Source organism: Botrytis fragariae (genome assembly GCF_013461495.1).
Source record: "Botrytis fragariae strain BVB16 chromosome Unknown tig00000006, whole genome shotgun sequence".
In the NCBI taxonomy this organism is placed as follows: domain Eukaryota; kingdom Fungi; phylum Ascomycota; class Leotiomycetes; order Helotiales; family Sclerotiniaceae; genus Botrytis; species Botrytis fragariae.
The window spans coordinates 1,011,127-1,026,097 of record NW_023500988.1 but is presented as its reverse complement, the minus strand read 5'-3'; the positions used below and the strand labels follow the sequence as shown (position 1 = coordinate 1,026,097).

The 14,971-nt window shown below is 43.2% G+C and overlaps 4 protein-coding genes across 4 annotated transcripts; 3 read left to right on the top strand and 1 right to left on the bottom strand.

Annotated features, from left to right (window-relative positions):
* Nucleotides 1-365: 365 nt before the first annotated feature.
* On the top strand, nucleotides 366-6,759 carry Bfra_001492 (putative filament-forming protein; the record flags this gene model as incomplete). The annotated part of the gene is made up of 3 exons (XM_037331921.1): nucleotides 366-657; nucleotides 714-6,328; nucleotides 6,385-6,759. The coding sequence occupies 3 exons, from the start codon at nucleotides 366-368 to the stop codon at nucleotides 6,757-6,759; spliced, it is 6,282 nt and encodes a 2,093-aa protein (XP_037196075.1).
* A 113-nt stretch (nucleotides 6,760-6,872) lies between these two features.
* Bfra_001491 (putative transferase hexapeptide domain protein) lies at nucleotides 6,873-7,497 on the bottom strand (the record flags this gene model as incomplete). Its single annotated transcript, XM_037331920.1, has 2 exons — nucleotides 6,873-7,061; nucleotides 7,120-7,497. The coding sequence occupies 2 exons, from the start codon at nucleotides 7,495-7,497 to the stop codon at nucleotides 6,873-6,875; spliced, it is 567 nt and encodes a 188-aa protein (XP_037196074.1).
* Nucleotides 7,498-8,118: 621 nt separating this feature from the next.
* Bfra_001490 (putative nadh-ubiquinone oxidoreductase 51 kda subunit protein) lies at nucleotides 8,119-9,896 on the top strand (the record flags this gene model as incomplete). Its single annotated transcript, XM_037331919.1, has 4 exons — nucleotides 8,119-8,418; nucleotides 8,475-8,546; nucleotides 8,596-9,583; nucleotides 9,635-9,896. The coding sequence occupies 4 exons, from the start codon at nucleotides 8,119-8,121 to the stop codon at nucleotides 9,802-9,804; spliced, it is 1,530 nt and encodes a 509-aa protein (XP_037196073.1). The 3' UTR covers nucleotides 9,805-9,896.
* A 554-nt stretch (nucleotides 9,897-10,450) lies between these two features.
* Nucleotides 10,451-13,984, top strand: Bfra_001489 (uncharacterized protein; the record flags this gene model as incomplete). Its single annotated transcript, XM_037331918.1, is given in 9 exon segments — nucleotides 10,451-10,493; nucleotides 10,602-10,793; nucleotides 11,106-11,237; nucleotides 11,533-11,606; nucleotides 11,642-12,108; nucleotides 12,648-12,753; nucleotides 12,764-12,929; nucleotides 12,984-13,750; nucleotides 13,856-13,984. The coding sequence occupies 9 exon segments, from the start codon at nucleotides 10,451-10,453 to the stop codon at nucleotides 13,982-13,984; spliced, it is 2,076 nt and encodes a 691-aa protein (XP_037196072.1).
* Between the last annotated feature and the right edge of the window lie 987 nt (nucleotides 13,985-14,971).

Genomic DNA, 14,971 nt, shown 5'->3' with positions numbered 1-14,971 from the left:
AGGTTTGTACATATTAGTCAGCGCCTTCCCGTCCTGAAAGCAACATGGAAGCTAGCTTTCAAAGACTGATTGATTCTATTCAAGAAACTGACAACACCGCGATTTGATCATCGTAGGTATCTCAATACGGGTTCTTATTAATATATTCATTCATTCCGAGATTTAGTATGGTCATACAATAAATGAAAGGAATTTCATAGATATCAATCTAATATTGGCCACTGGGGTTTCTTTCAGCTTTATCACTTACTTTCATCTACCTTCACTTTCTCAAAGCAACGCGATCAACACAAATTCTCAACCACACATTTCAAATGGTCCTCTACAAAACACAACCACGAATCGTCTGAAGGAACCTTTTCAAGATGGCGACCGCGGTACTTGATGTCGATTATTTGTCGGCGTATTTAAGTGTGCCGCAACAGACCCTTGAGACAGTCGTTGATAATCCTACAGCGGAATTAGTTCGAAGCGTCCTTGAAGCTGTTACCGCAAAGGCACGCGAGCATGATGAATTGGCGGCAGACAAATTACGAGTCGATATCGAGCTTGAAAATGCTGTGAGAAGTTCAGAGACGCGCATTGACGGACTTAGATCAAGTGTGGAAAAGGCGCAGAAAAACGTGGAAGAGTTGAGAACGAAGCTCAATGAGGAGGGTAAGTTGTTTGAATTTTTTTATATTATATGGTGATGCTGATTTATATTTCTTTAGAGAATTCAAGGTCATCTCTTCAAAATGAACTTCAAACCTTGAAATCTACTTCTTCGACGTCGACATCTGAATTAGAAACCTTAAGGTCTCGAATCTCTTCTCTCGAATCCTCGAATCGCGATGCATTAGCTGTCATCGAGTCAAAGACAACCGCTAATGGAGCTCTTGCGCAAGACTTGCAAAAGCAACACCAAAAAGGATTGGAACTTAGTCAACAAATTACAGCCTTACAACAATCCGTTCAAAATGCAAACTCTGCGGCATCCAGCGCTAAATTCCGAGAGCAATCTTTGAAACAAGAAGTCGAATTGGCCAAGCGCAACAACGAATGGTTTGAAAATGAATTGAAGACCAAGAGCGCCGAAGCTTTAAAGTATCGCAAAGAGAAGGGTGCACGAATTGCAGAGTTACAGCGCCTCAATGAAGAATCTACCTCCAATGTTGAGTCTTTGAGACGCACCGAACAAGCTTTACGTACCAGATTGGATGAAGTTCAAAAGAAGGCAGAGGATTCACTTCAAAAGATACAACAACTTCAAGAAGCAGCTGCAAAAACTGAAGATGGTTTCCGCCAGGAATTGGAAAGCGCACGTCGTCTCGCCGAGCTACAAGCTCAACAAACCGAGACACACCGACAAAGATTGAAGGAGGTCGAGGGGGGAGTAGAAAAGATCAAGGATGAAGCTGCCGAGGAGATTGGTAGATGTCAACAAGCAGCTGAGGCAGAGCGACAAGAACGTGAACAGGCGGAGCATCGCATTTCAGAACTTGAAGCCGAGATTGACCGACTTGAAGCCCTTGTATCCTCACAACCTCACCCTGGTTCAGTACCATCAACCCCACAAAGAGGATTAAATGGATCTGTGTTTGGAAGATCTGGTTCACCTGCTCAATTTGGTACACCTGGGTCTATGCGCAGTAAATCAGCTATCACGGCCACTCAAGCTATTGATGAGCTCTACAAAGTCAAGGGTCAATTGGCTACCGAGAAGAGACGAAGTGAACGACTTGCGGCTGAGATGGAGGAAATGATGCAAGGACTTGAAGCCAAACAACCCGAGTTAGAAGAAATGCAAGCCGAGCATGAACGTCTTCAACAGGAGGTAGTGGAGATGTCGAAGTTCGTCGATCAAACAGGCAAGGAACGTGATAGAGCCAAGAAAGATGTCAGGCGGGCAGAAAGTGAAGCTTCTACAGCACAAGCAGAGGTGAACATTCTTCGACAACAACTTAGAGATCTCAGCGCCCAAATCAAGATGCTTCTCTGTGATCTAGATGCGAAAGAAAGAGGGTTGGAAACTTTGAATGCTAGTGAGCGAGCACAAATGGAACGTCTAGCTCGAGGGGAAGTTAGCGAAGATTCATTAGAAGGAATGACTGATACCGATCGATTTATCAGTCAGAGACTTACCGTTTTCCGCAGCATAAGTCAACTACAAGAGAAGAATCAAGAGTTACTCAAGATCACTAGAGAACTTGGACAGAAGATGGAAAGCGAAGAAGCTCAAGCTGCAAAGAATCAAGCTGTTCAAGACCACGAACAAGTACAAACTCTCCAAGCCAAGGTTGAGGACTTGAAGGATGAACTGAGATCTATGATCACTCGTTCCGAAAGTTATATCAAGGAGAGGGATATGTTCCGTCGTATGCTTCAACACCGCGGACAACTACCAGCAAATTCTGATCTCCAATCCATGTTTGGTCAATCAGTGGATGGTAATGGTGTCATGTCAACGATTGAAAATCCAAATCAAAAAGACAATGCTAATTATGCAGCTTTGTTGCGTGAATTGCAAGGTCACTTTGATCAATACCGGGAAGAACAAACTATTGATCGACGCACTCTCAGAGAGCAAACGGAACGACTGTCATCGGAGAAGAGCGCACTTCAAGCAGAGATTTCCAAGGCTAGCAGTCAATTAACTCTTGCCAATGAACGCTACGAAATGTTGCACTCTAACTACACATTGTTGCAGACAGAGAATAGCGAGTTGCAGAAGCGCTCTCAAATTCTTTCCGAGGCTGCTGCCAAGCAAGACTTGAGGACACAGCAAGTGGCTGAGGATTTGATCGAAGCTAAGGGATTGGTGGAGAGCATGCGAAATGAAACCGCCAACCTGAAGGCTGAAAAGAAGCTTTGGAAGGACATCCAGGATCGACTCAGTCAGGATAATGAAAATCTTGCCAACGAACGCAGTAGACTCAATACACTTATTGCCAATCAACAGACTCTTCAAAATGAACGCGAATTATCCGAGTCTGAAACTAGAAGAAGACTGCAGACTCAAGTCGAGTCTTTGGAATCGGAATTGAATTCCACGAAGCGAAAGCTTAATGATGAAGTTGAAGAGAGTAAGAAAGCACAATTGAGAAAGGAGTATGATGCCCAGCAAAATCAAAAGAGGATTGATGAGCTTGCCACCAGTCTCAGTCAGGCAAGAGAGGAACTTGTTGCAGCACAGACATCACGCGATCATCTCCAGGCTCGAGTAGATGAATTACACATCGAACTCAAGAGTGCAGAGGAACGTGTTGAGTTATTACAACCAAGACCTACACCACGACCAGGAACCAATACTCAAGAGACAGCTGGACAAGACACAAGCGCCGAAGATGAATCTCTAAGTCGCGAACAAGAGTTGGGAATTGAGCTTTCAGAATTGAAGAGAGATTTGGAACTAGCAAAATCGGAGCTTGAGAATGCAAAGCATCAGGCGGAACAATTCAAGTCTATCAGTCAATCATCCGAGGAGGAGCTACAAAGTCTTAATGCTACATTGGATGAGGCTCGCGAGGAGATGGATAAGATTATCGAGGAGAAAGATGCAAAGATTCGCGAACTTGAGCAACGAGCTGAAGATATTTCCACTGAGCTCACTAATTCGAACAATGAGTTGACAGCTCTCCGAAATCAACAAGGTGAAGTTGCTAGGCAAGCCGAAGAAGAGAAGTCAAGACTTGAGGCAGAGATCTTACGCTTGAAGGATGAGCAAGAGAAGGACTCTGCAGCCGCAAAATTTCATCAAGAAGACCTTCGCGCACAAGCAGCCATCGCCACCAAAGCTCAACAAGATTATGAATATGAACTTGTCAAGCATGCTGAAGCTGCTAAACACCTTCAAACTCTACGCGTTGAATACAATCAATTGAAATCAGAGTCGGCAACATTGAAGGCGGAGGCTGAGTCTGCCAAGGTCACTCTGAGCCAAAGCGAAGCATCTTGGGAGGAACGACGTGAACAACTCGAACGAGAGATGGTTGAGTTGAAGACTAGGCGAGACGATGTCAATGCACAGAACAAACTTCTCCACCAACAGTTAGATAATGTTTCTTCACAAATCGTTGCTTTACAAGAATCCCGCTCCAATGCCCCTGGTGCATCGGAAGCTGGATCGCCAACCACGGAAGGAACAACTGATCGTACTTTAGAAGGTTTGCGTGAGTTGAATACTTATTTGAGACGCGAAAAAGAGATTGGCGAGGTTCAATATGACATCAAGATTCAAGAAGCCAAACGTCTACAACAGCAACTCGAATACACTCAAGCTCAACTTGACGAAGCCAGACTGAAACTAGATCAAGAGCGACGTTCTCATGCTGATGGCGGTAAAACCTCCATTGCACACAAGGATCTCATGGACAAACTCAATGAGCTCAATCTTTTCCGCGAAAGTAGTATTACCTTGCGTAATGAGGCCCGCCAAGCTCAATCTCAACTTGCGGATAAAACCAAACGCGTTGAAGAACTCTTGGCACAAATTCAACCATTAGAGACAAAGGTTCGTGAATTGGAACATGGTAAAGAAACGATGGAGGGTGAAATGCATCTATTGCAGGAAGATCGCGATCGTTGGCAAAAACGCAACCAAGATATACTTTCCAAGTACAATCGAATCGACCCTGCTGAGATGGAACAAATGAAGGAGACTATTGAGACTTTAAGAAGTGAGAGAGACGCACTATTGGAGGAACAGCAGCCATTGCAGGAGAAAGTACAGACTTTGGAGAGTACTATGGAGAATGACAGAGCACAATGGCAAAATACCCGTCAAAAGTTGATTGAGCAAGCCAAGGAGAGGAATCGCACTCTAACGAAAGATAAGAATGATCGAGCTGCAGAAAGAGATGTCGCCATTTCTGAGAGGGATTCCCTTCAAGAACAGCTCACTTCTCTACAAGAGCAACTTCAAACTGCTGTGGAAGAAAAGGAAGCAGCAGAAGCTAAACTTGCGGAAGTGGAACAAGAATTGAATGAAGTTAAAACTCAACGTGATCAAGCATTGGCTAATGCTGTTCAATCTGTTGCTTCGCCCAAGACCCCTTCTGCACCTCCAGCAACGAATGGATCGGAAAGTAACGAAGCTGTCAATGCACAACTTGTTGAACTTCGTAATCAACGTGATCAAGCAATCTTGGAGAAGCAAGCTCTCGAGGAACAAATCACAGAACTTAAGCAACAACTCGAAGCTGCTAATTCCGAGAGGGATAATGCCATTGCTGACGCCGCTGAAGCACGATCACAGCAAAAGGCTCAACAACCCGATGCCCAAATGGATGATGGTGCTGATGAGGGACAGATTGATGAAAATCAAAATGGTATCTCAGAGGAAGAGAGAAAGGCATTGGAGGCACGTATAGCTGTCGCTGAAGCTATGGCCAAGGAACGTGATGAGAAGGCAAAGGAAATTGAAGAATCTATGGAAGCTACACTCAAGCAACGTTCTGACAAGATGAAGGCAGCTTTGAATAAAAAACTTGGTGAATCCAAGGAAGCTCTTAGAGTACAACTCGAGTCTGATTTCAAGTTAAAACTTGAGCAAGAGAAACAAATTTGGCTTGCAGAGAACAAAACTGCTGATTCATCAGTTCCACCACCTACCCCATCTGCTCCCAAGGTAGAAGAAAATATCGTTCCAGCGACACCTGCTACTCCAAGTAAAGCTGCTGCACCATCGGCTGATGGTTCAGATCTTTCGGATGATCAAGTTCGACATCTTTTATCAACAAATCCAACAATCAAGAGTATTCTTGCCAATAATTTGAAGAAGCTACTTGAGAAAGAAACTCAGAAACTCAAATCGGAGCAAGATAAATTGGTTACTGAGAAACTTGCCGAAGAAAGGAAGAAGGCCGAAGCTACTTTGTCTGAAGCTCAAGCAAAGGCCGAAACCAGTCAAGCACAGGCTGTTTTAATGGCAGAGAAGAAGTCATCATTGAAGCTCAACATGTTGGATAACAGAGTGAAAAATGCAACTGCAAAAATCACAGTGGTTGAAAAAGCTGCGACGGACACTCCTGAAAAGCCGGTCGGCGAGGTGTGGGAGGTTGCGAAAAATGCTAAACCACCTCCACCAACACCAACGCCAGCTGCTACAGCGGCTACAACCGCTTTACCAAGCCATCCGATTTCAGCAGCTCTACCAGCAGCGGCAAATACCACACCAGCTGCTGTACCCCCCACTAACGTAACCGGAACCCAATCCAATAGTGCGCCGGTAGAAGCTACCAAGATTGAAGAGGCTGAGCCCCCAAAGAGCGGTATTCCTTCTGGCCCACGTCCAATAACCCCATCCACCAATGGTGCTTCTTCACTGCCAGTCAGTAATATCCCATCTGTAAGTAACACCTCTGATTATTTAAACCTTTCACTTCTAATGCTCATGAATTATAGGCCCCTCAAGCAGGAAATCAATCACGATTACCACAAATGCGTGGCGGTAATCAAAATCGTGGAGGTGGAAATATAGGTGCAGGTGGTCGTGGAAGTATTTATCAACCACGTGGAGGAGCCGCTGGTAGAGGAAGGGGTAATCCTACGGGAAGGGGAGGAATGAATGCAGCAGCTCAAAATTTTAGTCCAAATGCTCAGCCTGGACAGAAGAGACCTGTACCAGAAGGTGGTCAACAAGGAAATGGTGGAAAACGTCCTAGGGGGGAGGAGGAAGTAATTAGTGATTGGCAAAAGTTGAGCTATATTTGCTTGTATTATATTTCAGAGTTGCATAGCCATTGCTTGGCCGTTTTCTTTTCCTTTTTTAAAGAGTGAGGGATTTTTTTAGGAGTTACGGAAATCATGTATGAAGAATAGTAGCATAGCTATCCCTATGATGAGTATTGAGGCAAACGAATATCAGGAGTATAAGAGAAATCAAAAGGGTATCATTGATATTTAGATAGATTGCTAGGAACAAGCCTTCTAAGCACATCTACATGTCGACCAATCATCTTCATCTTGAGACCTTCCACACCACTTTTATCTATTCTACGTAATCCATTTCCATATATCACTGTATAATCTGGAATAACCTCATCTTCTTCAACCTCGCACATTGGTCCAATCTTGCAATGCTAAGTAAAGTATATCATTAGTATGTCATGGTAACATTTTTACTTGCGAAATCCATACCTTTCCTATGACGGCCCCTCTTCCCACCTTTGCATTGATCTCAATAAGAGTTCCTTGTCCCACGAATTTTGCTTCGACAATAGCTCCAGTCTCTACGATAACACCATTCTCCAATGTGACACCTTGAGCTTGTTCTTCGGATGGAAAATTCAACATGCCAATTGAACTACGTTCACCAATAACACATTGTGTACCGATTGTAATGGGAGCAAAACTGCTATTCAATTTTGTCCGTGGATGAAGAATGGTATGACCTCGGATGGATATGAGGTTTGTGCCAATGAGAGAGGCATGGTCTGCGATGGTGATATTGTTTGAGAATGAAATCGGAGGTTTAGGAGGTGGAGGGAGCATGGAAGCTCGTTTGGCGGAGGACATGATTGATGATAGGCGGTGTCAAGGCTTGAAATGTAGAATGTAGGTCTTTGGCAAGGTAGGTACTGGTAAATACCGGCCAGTACTGGCCAATAATTTGTTGTGTTGATAAACCCGAACACGAATTCGAAACCTGTGGAGGTGGTTGATGTATCTGCTAGAGGTCAAGAGAAATTGTTGTAAGTAAATTTTGTACTTGATTGTATAGCAAAGCGTCAGGTATTGTTGAATGGGCAAAACATATCAAATTTTGCCGCTTATTTCTATAAAATCTGTGAATATTCATCAATCTCAAAAATACCCAAGTATATTCAGATGATAACTCAAAGAATGAGAAGTTTCAGACAATAATGCAGAATACCACCTGTTTCATATGAGTAGCACAGTAGTAAATGGGTAGTTGAGATGGAATACATATAAATTTTAAGTTCCAGATTCAGACTTACTAACGGAAGTTCTCGGCTATCGCCACCACTTTGTAGCTTTGTCATTTCAACCAATCAAACATTCATGATTTCTATGATGACTTGAACTATTCGGAAATATTTACAACCTCAACTCCCCCCCAATCCGATCACTCTCCACTCACAACAACGCTCAATTGAGCACAAAATACATATCAAAATGCTTTCGCGAAATGCGCCTTCTGCAAAGGCAGCCTCTACACTTTCAACCCGAATCCTATCTACTTCTACAACAACAGCACGATTAACACCTTCGATTTCTTCGATACAACAATCTAGAGGACTTGCCACAGTCGCAGATACACCACCTCCACCAAAGAAGACACAATGGGGTGGATTAAGAGATCAAGATAGAATCTTTCAAAACTTATATGGGCATCACGGAGCGGATCTTGCGAGTGCGAAAAAATATGGTGATTGGCACAGAACGAAGGATATTCTCGCAAAGGGTCATGATTGGGTATGTTGGAAAGGTTTGCAACTATAATGTGGGATAGATGTTGACATCCGAAATAGATCATCTCCGAAATCAAGGCTTCTGGTTTGAGAGGTCGTGGTGGTGCTGGATTTCCTTCTGGTATGAAATGGGTAGGTTTGATGTTTCATAAAGCAAATGGATGAAGCTAAACTATGATAGTCATTCATGAACTTCAAAGGATGGGAAAACGACAACAAACCAAGGTATCTCGTCGTAAACGCAGATGAAGGAGAACCCGGAACTTGCAAAGACAGAGAAATTATGCGAAAGGATCCTCACAAACTTATCGAAGGATGTTTAGTTGCAGGAAGAGCAATGAACTGTACGGCCGCATATATCTATATTCGTGGAGAATTTTATCACGAAGCTACTGTTTTACAACGTGCGATTCAAGAAGCATACAAAGATGGATTAATCGGAAAGAATGCTTGCGGTAGTGGATATGATTTCGATGTCTATGTTCATCGTGGAATGGGAGCTTACGTTTGTGGTGAGGAAACATCTTTGATTGAATCACTCGAAGGTAAACCAGGAAAGCCTCGTCTTAAGCCACCTTTCCCTGCTGCTGTCGGTCTTTTCGGATGTCCCTCAACCGTGGCAAATGTCGAAACTATTGCTGTTGCACCAACAATTTGTCGAAGAGGTGGAGATTGGTTCGCTTCCTTTGGTAGAGAAAGAAATGCCGGTACAAAACTCTTCTGTATCTCTGGTCATGTTAACAACCCATGTACCGTTGAAGAAGAGATGAGTATTCCTCTTAGAGAACTCATTGATAAACATTGTGGTGGTGTTCGTGGAGGTTGGGATAACCTTAAAGCTGTCATTCCTGGAGGATCATCTACACCAATTTTACCAAAGGATGTTTGTGATGATCAATTGATGGATTTTGATGCACTGAAGGATAGTCAATCTGGTCTCGGAACAGCAGCAGTCATTGTTATGGATAAGAGTACTGATGTCGTACGTGCCATCTCAAGATTGAGTCATTTCTATAGACATGAATCTTGTGGTCAATGTACACCATGCAGAGAAGGTAGCAAGTGGACTGAACAAATCATGAAAAGATTCGAAAAGGGTCAAGGTAGAGTTCGTGAGATTGATATGTTACAAGAACTTACAAAACAAGTCGAGGGTCATACTATTTGTGGTATGTATATCTTTTTCTTTTATGATGAATCTGACTGACGAATATCAATAGCTCTCGGAGAAGCTTTTGCTTGGCCCATTCAAGGTCTTATTAGACATTTCAGACCAGAATTGGAGGCAAGAATGAAGGATTATGCAGAGAAGAATGGAGGTTCAGCATTGGCTGGTGGTTGGGACAATAATGCATTGCAACAAGGTAAACTTATCTCACCTGGGCAATAAATTAGGGAGTGAAGCGGAGCATGGATTGGGAAGTGAATGGAATGATCGATTGTTCATAGGGGGGATGTAAATGTATTTATTGATATCAAGCATGGGTGCTTTTTCTCAATTGGAAGCCAATATTTTAGTTCACTTGATATTTTGAGAGGTGATAGATTTAATAATGTGACATGAACAACTTTATGTATGTGAATCATGAGGATTAGAATCAAAGTTATATTCATACGGTAGAGAATATTGGCATTTCCATAATACATAGCAAATCACAGACACCGAGACATCCTTCAGGGGATACGATTAGGATGTTCCTAGCTAAGCGATCTTGAGTGCCACCTCACTTTTTTACTCCACAAAGAACTTTTCCATGCAACTCGGGTCGGGCATAAAACGTTTGTCATTCATTAAGCTCGAACTTCGTCATTGAGGTTTTTTCAAATGATATAAGTACGGTACGGTCTTTAATATTTTGGACTTTCGCATACTGTTTCTTGAATATACGGGAAAAGATTTTTGTGGTCAAGAAGATATAAGGGTACTAGTCTCGGCTCGATTCGAAATTACTTTATTCTTACGATAATACCACTTGGGTGTAGGTGCCGTGAACTATTATAACTTGACACGGTCCTGTGAAGAAAAAAGACAGACAATGGGCATTTTAAAACATGCAGTGGATTTTGCTTCGGATGCTGGTATGGTTTTTATTCTTTCCCGCTTCCCTTTATTACTCTGTACTCACGTGCTGTATCCTCCCATCCAATACACAAAAATTGTTTACTAATTTTGTACCCAATAAAAAGCCGGTCTAGAAAAAACTCTAAGGTTGATACAAGCTTTGTGTCAGATATGTGCATTTTATCCGGCGGTTTTGGGGTGGGTGTTGTTGGGGCTGGGGATTGGGATGGGGAGAGGAGGGGAGGGGGGTGTAGATGGTAAGGTGCAAGTGCAAGTTGTGGAGAAGTTGTGGAAGGCGAGGAGGGAGCTTGCTGTTGGTATGTTTTGTTTCTTAGTTGATGGAGAGGGAGGGGGAAGATGAGGGCATGACAGCATCAGGGGATGAGGGGAGGAGTGGACGGAGATAGTTTGGGATGACGAAATGGGATATTCGTACTAGTGCACGAGGCTCCCACCCAATTTGTGCCTGACTCCGGAGTTCAAACCCAAGAACCATAGTTCGAGGGTTAGATCAAGAGGAGATTTCGTTCACCATATCCTCAGTCCTCATCTCAAAAACGGGTTCGAAGAGCGAAACAATCACCAAAGGCACGAATAAGAAAGAAAAGCCTAAGCTAATATTTACAAAGGACGTCGCTATATGCGTTTCTTCCGTTTCATCAAAAATTTCTCAAAAGCATGGGATAGTTTGTTGAATGAAGATGGGATGAGAATGTTGATTAATGTGGGCAAATCGGGGTTTATGGGTGCTTATTTGGGATGTGAGTTTTTATTTTCTTTGCTGTTCTCATCCGCTTCTACATCACTATGCATTCACGCTCTCATACTTCAGAGCTCCTACACTCCAACGCTTAGGCGCTCCTGTCCTCCTTGATTTTCGCATCTCTAAAACTCCGCACTCCTGCCCTTCGACATCCCAACGCTCCTAGTCTTTTACACTTTTACACTCCTGCCTCTCTGCTTCTATTCCCCTCCTTTCCTGCTTTTCGCTCCCGCTCTTTTGAAATTTGACTGACCAAGACCTACTCAAATAGTGGAAAGTCTCACCATCGTAAGTACCAGCTACCCAACTACCTACCCAGTATTTTCCTTACCAACCCCTTAGGAGAGAACAGGATCAGAGAAGGCACGTAAGAAAAATTACTAATCCCAATTCATAAAACAGTTAGATATTATGGGTGTATGCGACACCCCTTGGTCCTCAACATGTGCTCTTGAAGGTAATAAATTTTGGTTCTACTCGCTGAGTATATCGATATTTGGAGGGCTATGGGATCTTTACCATCTGCTCGTCAATAGCAATACGACTACAAAGTCCAACCCATCGGATAGTTCACATGATTCGGATCTAGCAACAAAACCAATCGACAAAACACATGTTATCGCGGAACATCCAGGGAAGAATAACAAAAAGGGAAAATTCAAGACTGAAATATTTCTCAAAATTATTGAGAATGCAGCCGATCTCTTTCAACCTGGAGCGGGAACTGGGTGGATCGTTAGTGATAGGGGTATTGTAGGTGTGATGACTGTTATTAGTACAGTACTTAGCTCAAGGGATATTTGGAGGAGAGTTGGGGGTCGGGAAGGGAAAAGGGAAGGGGAGAACGGAGAAAAATTAGAGCGGAGGGAGTGAAAATAAGAGGGAGAAGAGAAATGAGAGATAAAGGACGAAAACTCGGGTTCTTTTATATGTATATGAATATTCATAAGGTATCACAGGCAAACTGGACGATAGACCAGAAATGACAAGATTACCATCTCTCTAAAGACATCTATGTAGGGGGGCTGATGTGAGGGTATGAATGGGCAGAATGGTTAGGATGGATGGTCCGTGCGGTCTAAGCAAATGTACGAACAGCTATCCGCGAACTTGAAGGAGTTCAAGTCAATGGAGCATGGTTTGATCATTCTACTCATTCTCTAGGATTAGAAAACTCCTGAGGTATTAAAGTATTACTGCAACATGACAGTCAGAGAATTAGTGACATCTTGAATGGGAGAAAAGAGGGTATGAATTTGAAATAATATATTATATAGTTAGGTAGATATATGTCAAGCAAGTACTTTCATGATCCTAATATAAATCTTCATTTCTAATAGAATAAAAAGGCGGTAAACACATAAAGCGCTAAGGAATTTCCTCACACAAGACACAGAGTTTGTAAAAGTATCTTGAACCTTCTTGCAATCCATCAAACAATCAATCCTGTCACCACCGCCGCCACCGCCGCCATTCTTCAAGATGGAAGACGGCCCTATAGATACTGCGCTTTTGTTCAAGCAGATTAAAGAAAAAGTTACAAGAGATGGTGACGACCAAGGAGAAGTCACCGAAGAGCTTTTCGAAAGTGAGCTCAAGGTTATTCGAAAGAGATTAAGACTCAAGAAGCCAGAAGATACTCCTTTGGAGTATGAGATTAGAACTGCAAATTCGATTTGCGCTTACTTCTGTATGTCATATTCAATGTATTCTTCTCTTGAATAATTAACTAATTTTTCAACAGGGCATGAGAATGGGATCAAGAAGGCGTTTGAGCTCTTCCCTGATGCATTCGAGTCCAGATCGAGATCGAAGGCTCCAGAAGCCAAGATTGAGAAGGTTGAGAGACCTGTCGTGGCATCACCACCACCAAGCACATCTACTACCATGATTGCTGGTATCCCATTGCTAGATTGGTTGGTGCTTAAGAAAGAAGATCCAGAAACTGCCAAGGAGTTGATGGAATGTTGGAAGGCTGAGCAAGCGGAGAAAAGGGCCGTAGCTTTGGCAGAGAAAGAGGCTGAAGAGTCAGAGACGAAGAAAGAAGCCGGAGAAGCAGAAGCCAAGGCAAACAAAGAGGCCGAGGAGGCAAAGGCCAAGTCAAAGTCGACGTCGAAGTCGAATTCTACCGCCAAGGAAGAGGGTTCGGACACAAATGTTGATGTCTCGCGCTTAGTCGACAACAGAGCCACCTCAGCGTATGCGCCAGGTGGAGCATGGAGAAATAGATTGCAGCCTTCTCAAGATAATAGAGGTTCTAAATCGCAAGGTTCGAATCAGAAAAATAAAGGCCCAAACCCTCAAGATCAAGATGAGAAAGTGAGCAAGCAAGTCGAATTAACTCTTCCGCTTCGCTCAGAAATGCACCCGATGATGTATGTCGCTGTCAACTCTCAGCCTGGTCAGGTCTCCAAGATGTTTGTTGGACCGAAGGGAGAGTATGTCCATGAATTAGAGAATTACTTCAAGATTAATATTGTAAAGGATTGGAGAAAGAATGGGAAGTTCTCGGTGCTTCTCATTCCACAACCCTGGAAGAAATAAAAAAATTGGGACCTTGTCTCAGCGGAGGATAAGCGAGCTCTTAACGCAGCTTGCCAATTTTTGGAGCTTTAGACTAAATTGAAGAATCGTCCCGAGACGAGAACAGCTTTGGAGTTTCTCAACATTCTGTTGAAAGATCCGGAGCAAGTACCCCAAGATGGCCCTTTGAAGGAATTCCTTCAGAAGACCAAGAGAATTTGAGTAGCCCGAATCATGCTTCGAATTTTTTGAAAAATTCTGGTGGCAATGCTGGTTGAGCGGGATTTTCTAGCAGTGGCCCAATGCCAGGTGGAGGACTTCCCTTGACCGATGTATAGGGAGTTCAGAGTCGACTTGAGCCATTGCGCAGTGTTGGCGATAACCTCGGAACTTCAGATGTTGAATTACAGAGCATAATCGATATTGGAAGTACTCTTGGCACGCCAACGAGGCCACGGAAGAAGAGATGCTAGATCCCAATGGATCTCTGCAGAATGAATCTGAAGCTCGTGACAACTAGATCATTGGCGTAATCAGAAAGACGCCTTTGTCAAGGAGAGAAAGACAATCTCTACTGTTTACAAGGGGAGTGTTTGTGTCAATGCAGTAACATTTGGTGATCCAAATCCATTTGGTTTACTTGCAAAGAAGGAATCGAAGGAAGAATTGAAGAAGGAAGGTCCTTCATCTCCTGCTGAAGCAGTGAGTGAAGAGACACTAAAGATTATGACTGAGGGGGATGGAGATGCTGGTAGCGACACCTCGGTAGACTCGGTAGATTGAGTCAAGAATATGAGGCGATGTGAAGGGAAGTGCGGAGTAGGGAAGGAATGAGGGTGGATGAAGGTTTATGAACTCTTGAGAGTTGATTGAGTGATTTCTGAAGGAACACAATACCTCCTGAAGGAGAAGATTATCTTACGAAAACTCTTGAGAGTTGGATCAGTGATTCCTTGAGGAACACGAAAAGATGACTTGATTTTTGAGCATAGTACATCGCATTTGGTAATTATAGTTATAGATAATGATACTTGGCAACAACGCCTAATGAATTGCTGACTGTTGTAATCTACAGATGTAACGTCATGGTGTTGTGAATCGGCGGTGAATTTATGTGTGATATCTTGAGAATCCCAAATCACTATCTAGACAGCTGATATACTTCTGCGGCAAAGAAAGATCAAATGTGACAGCTTCGTCAATCCCCAT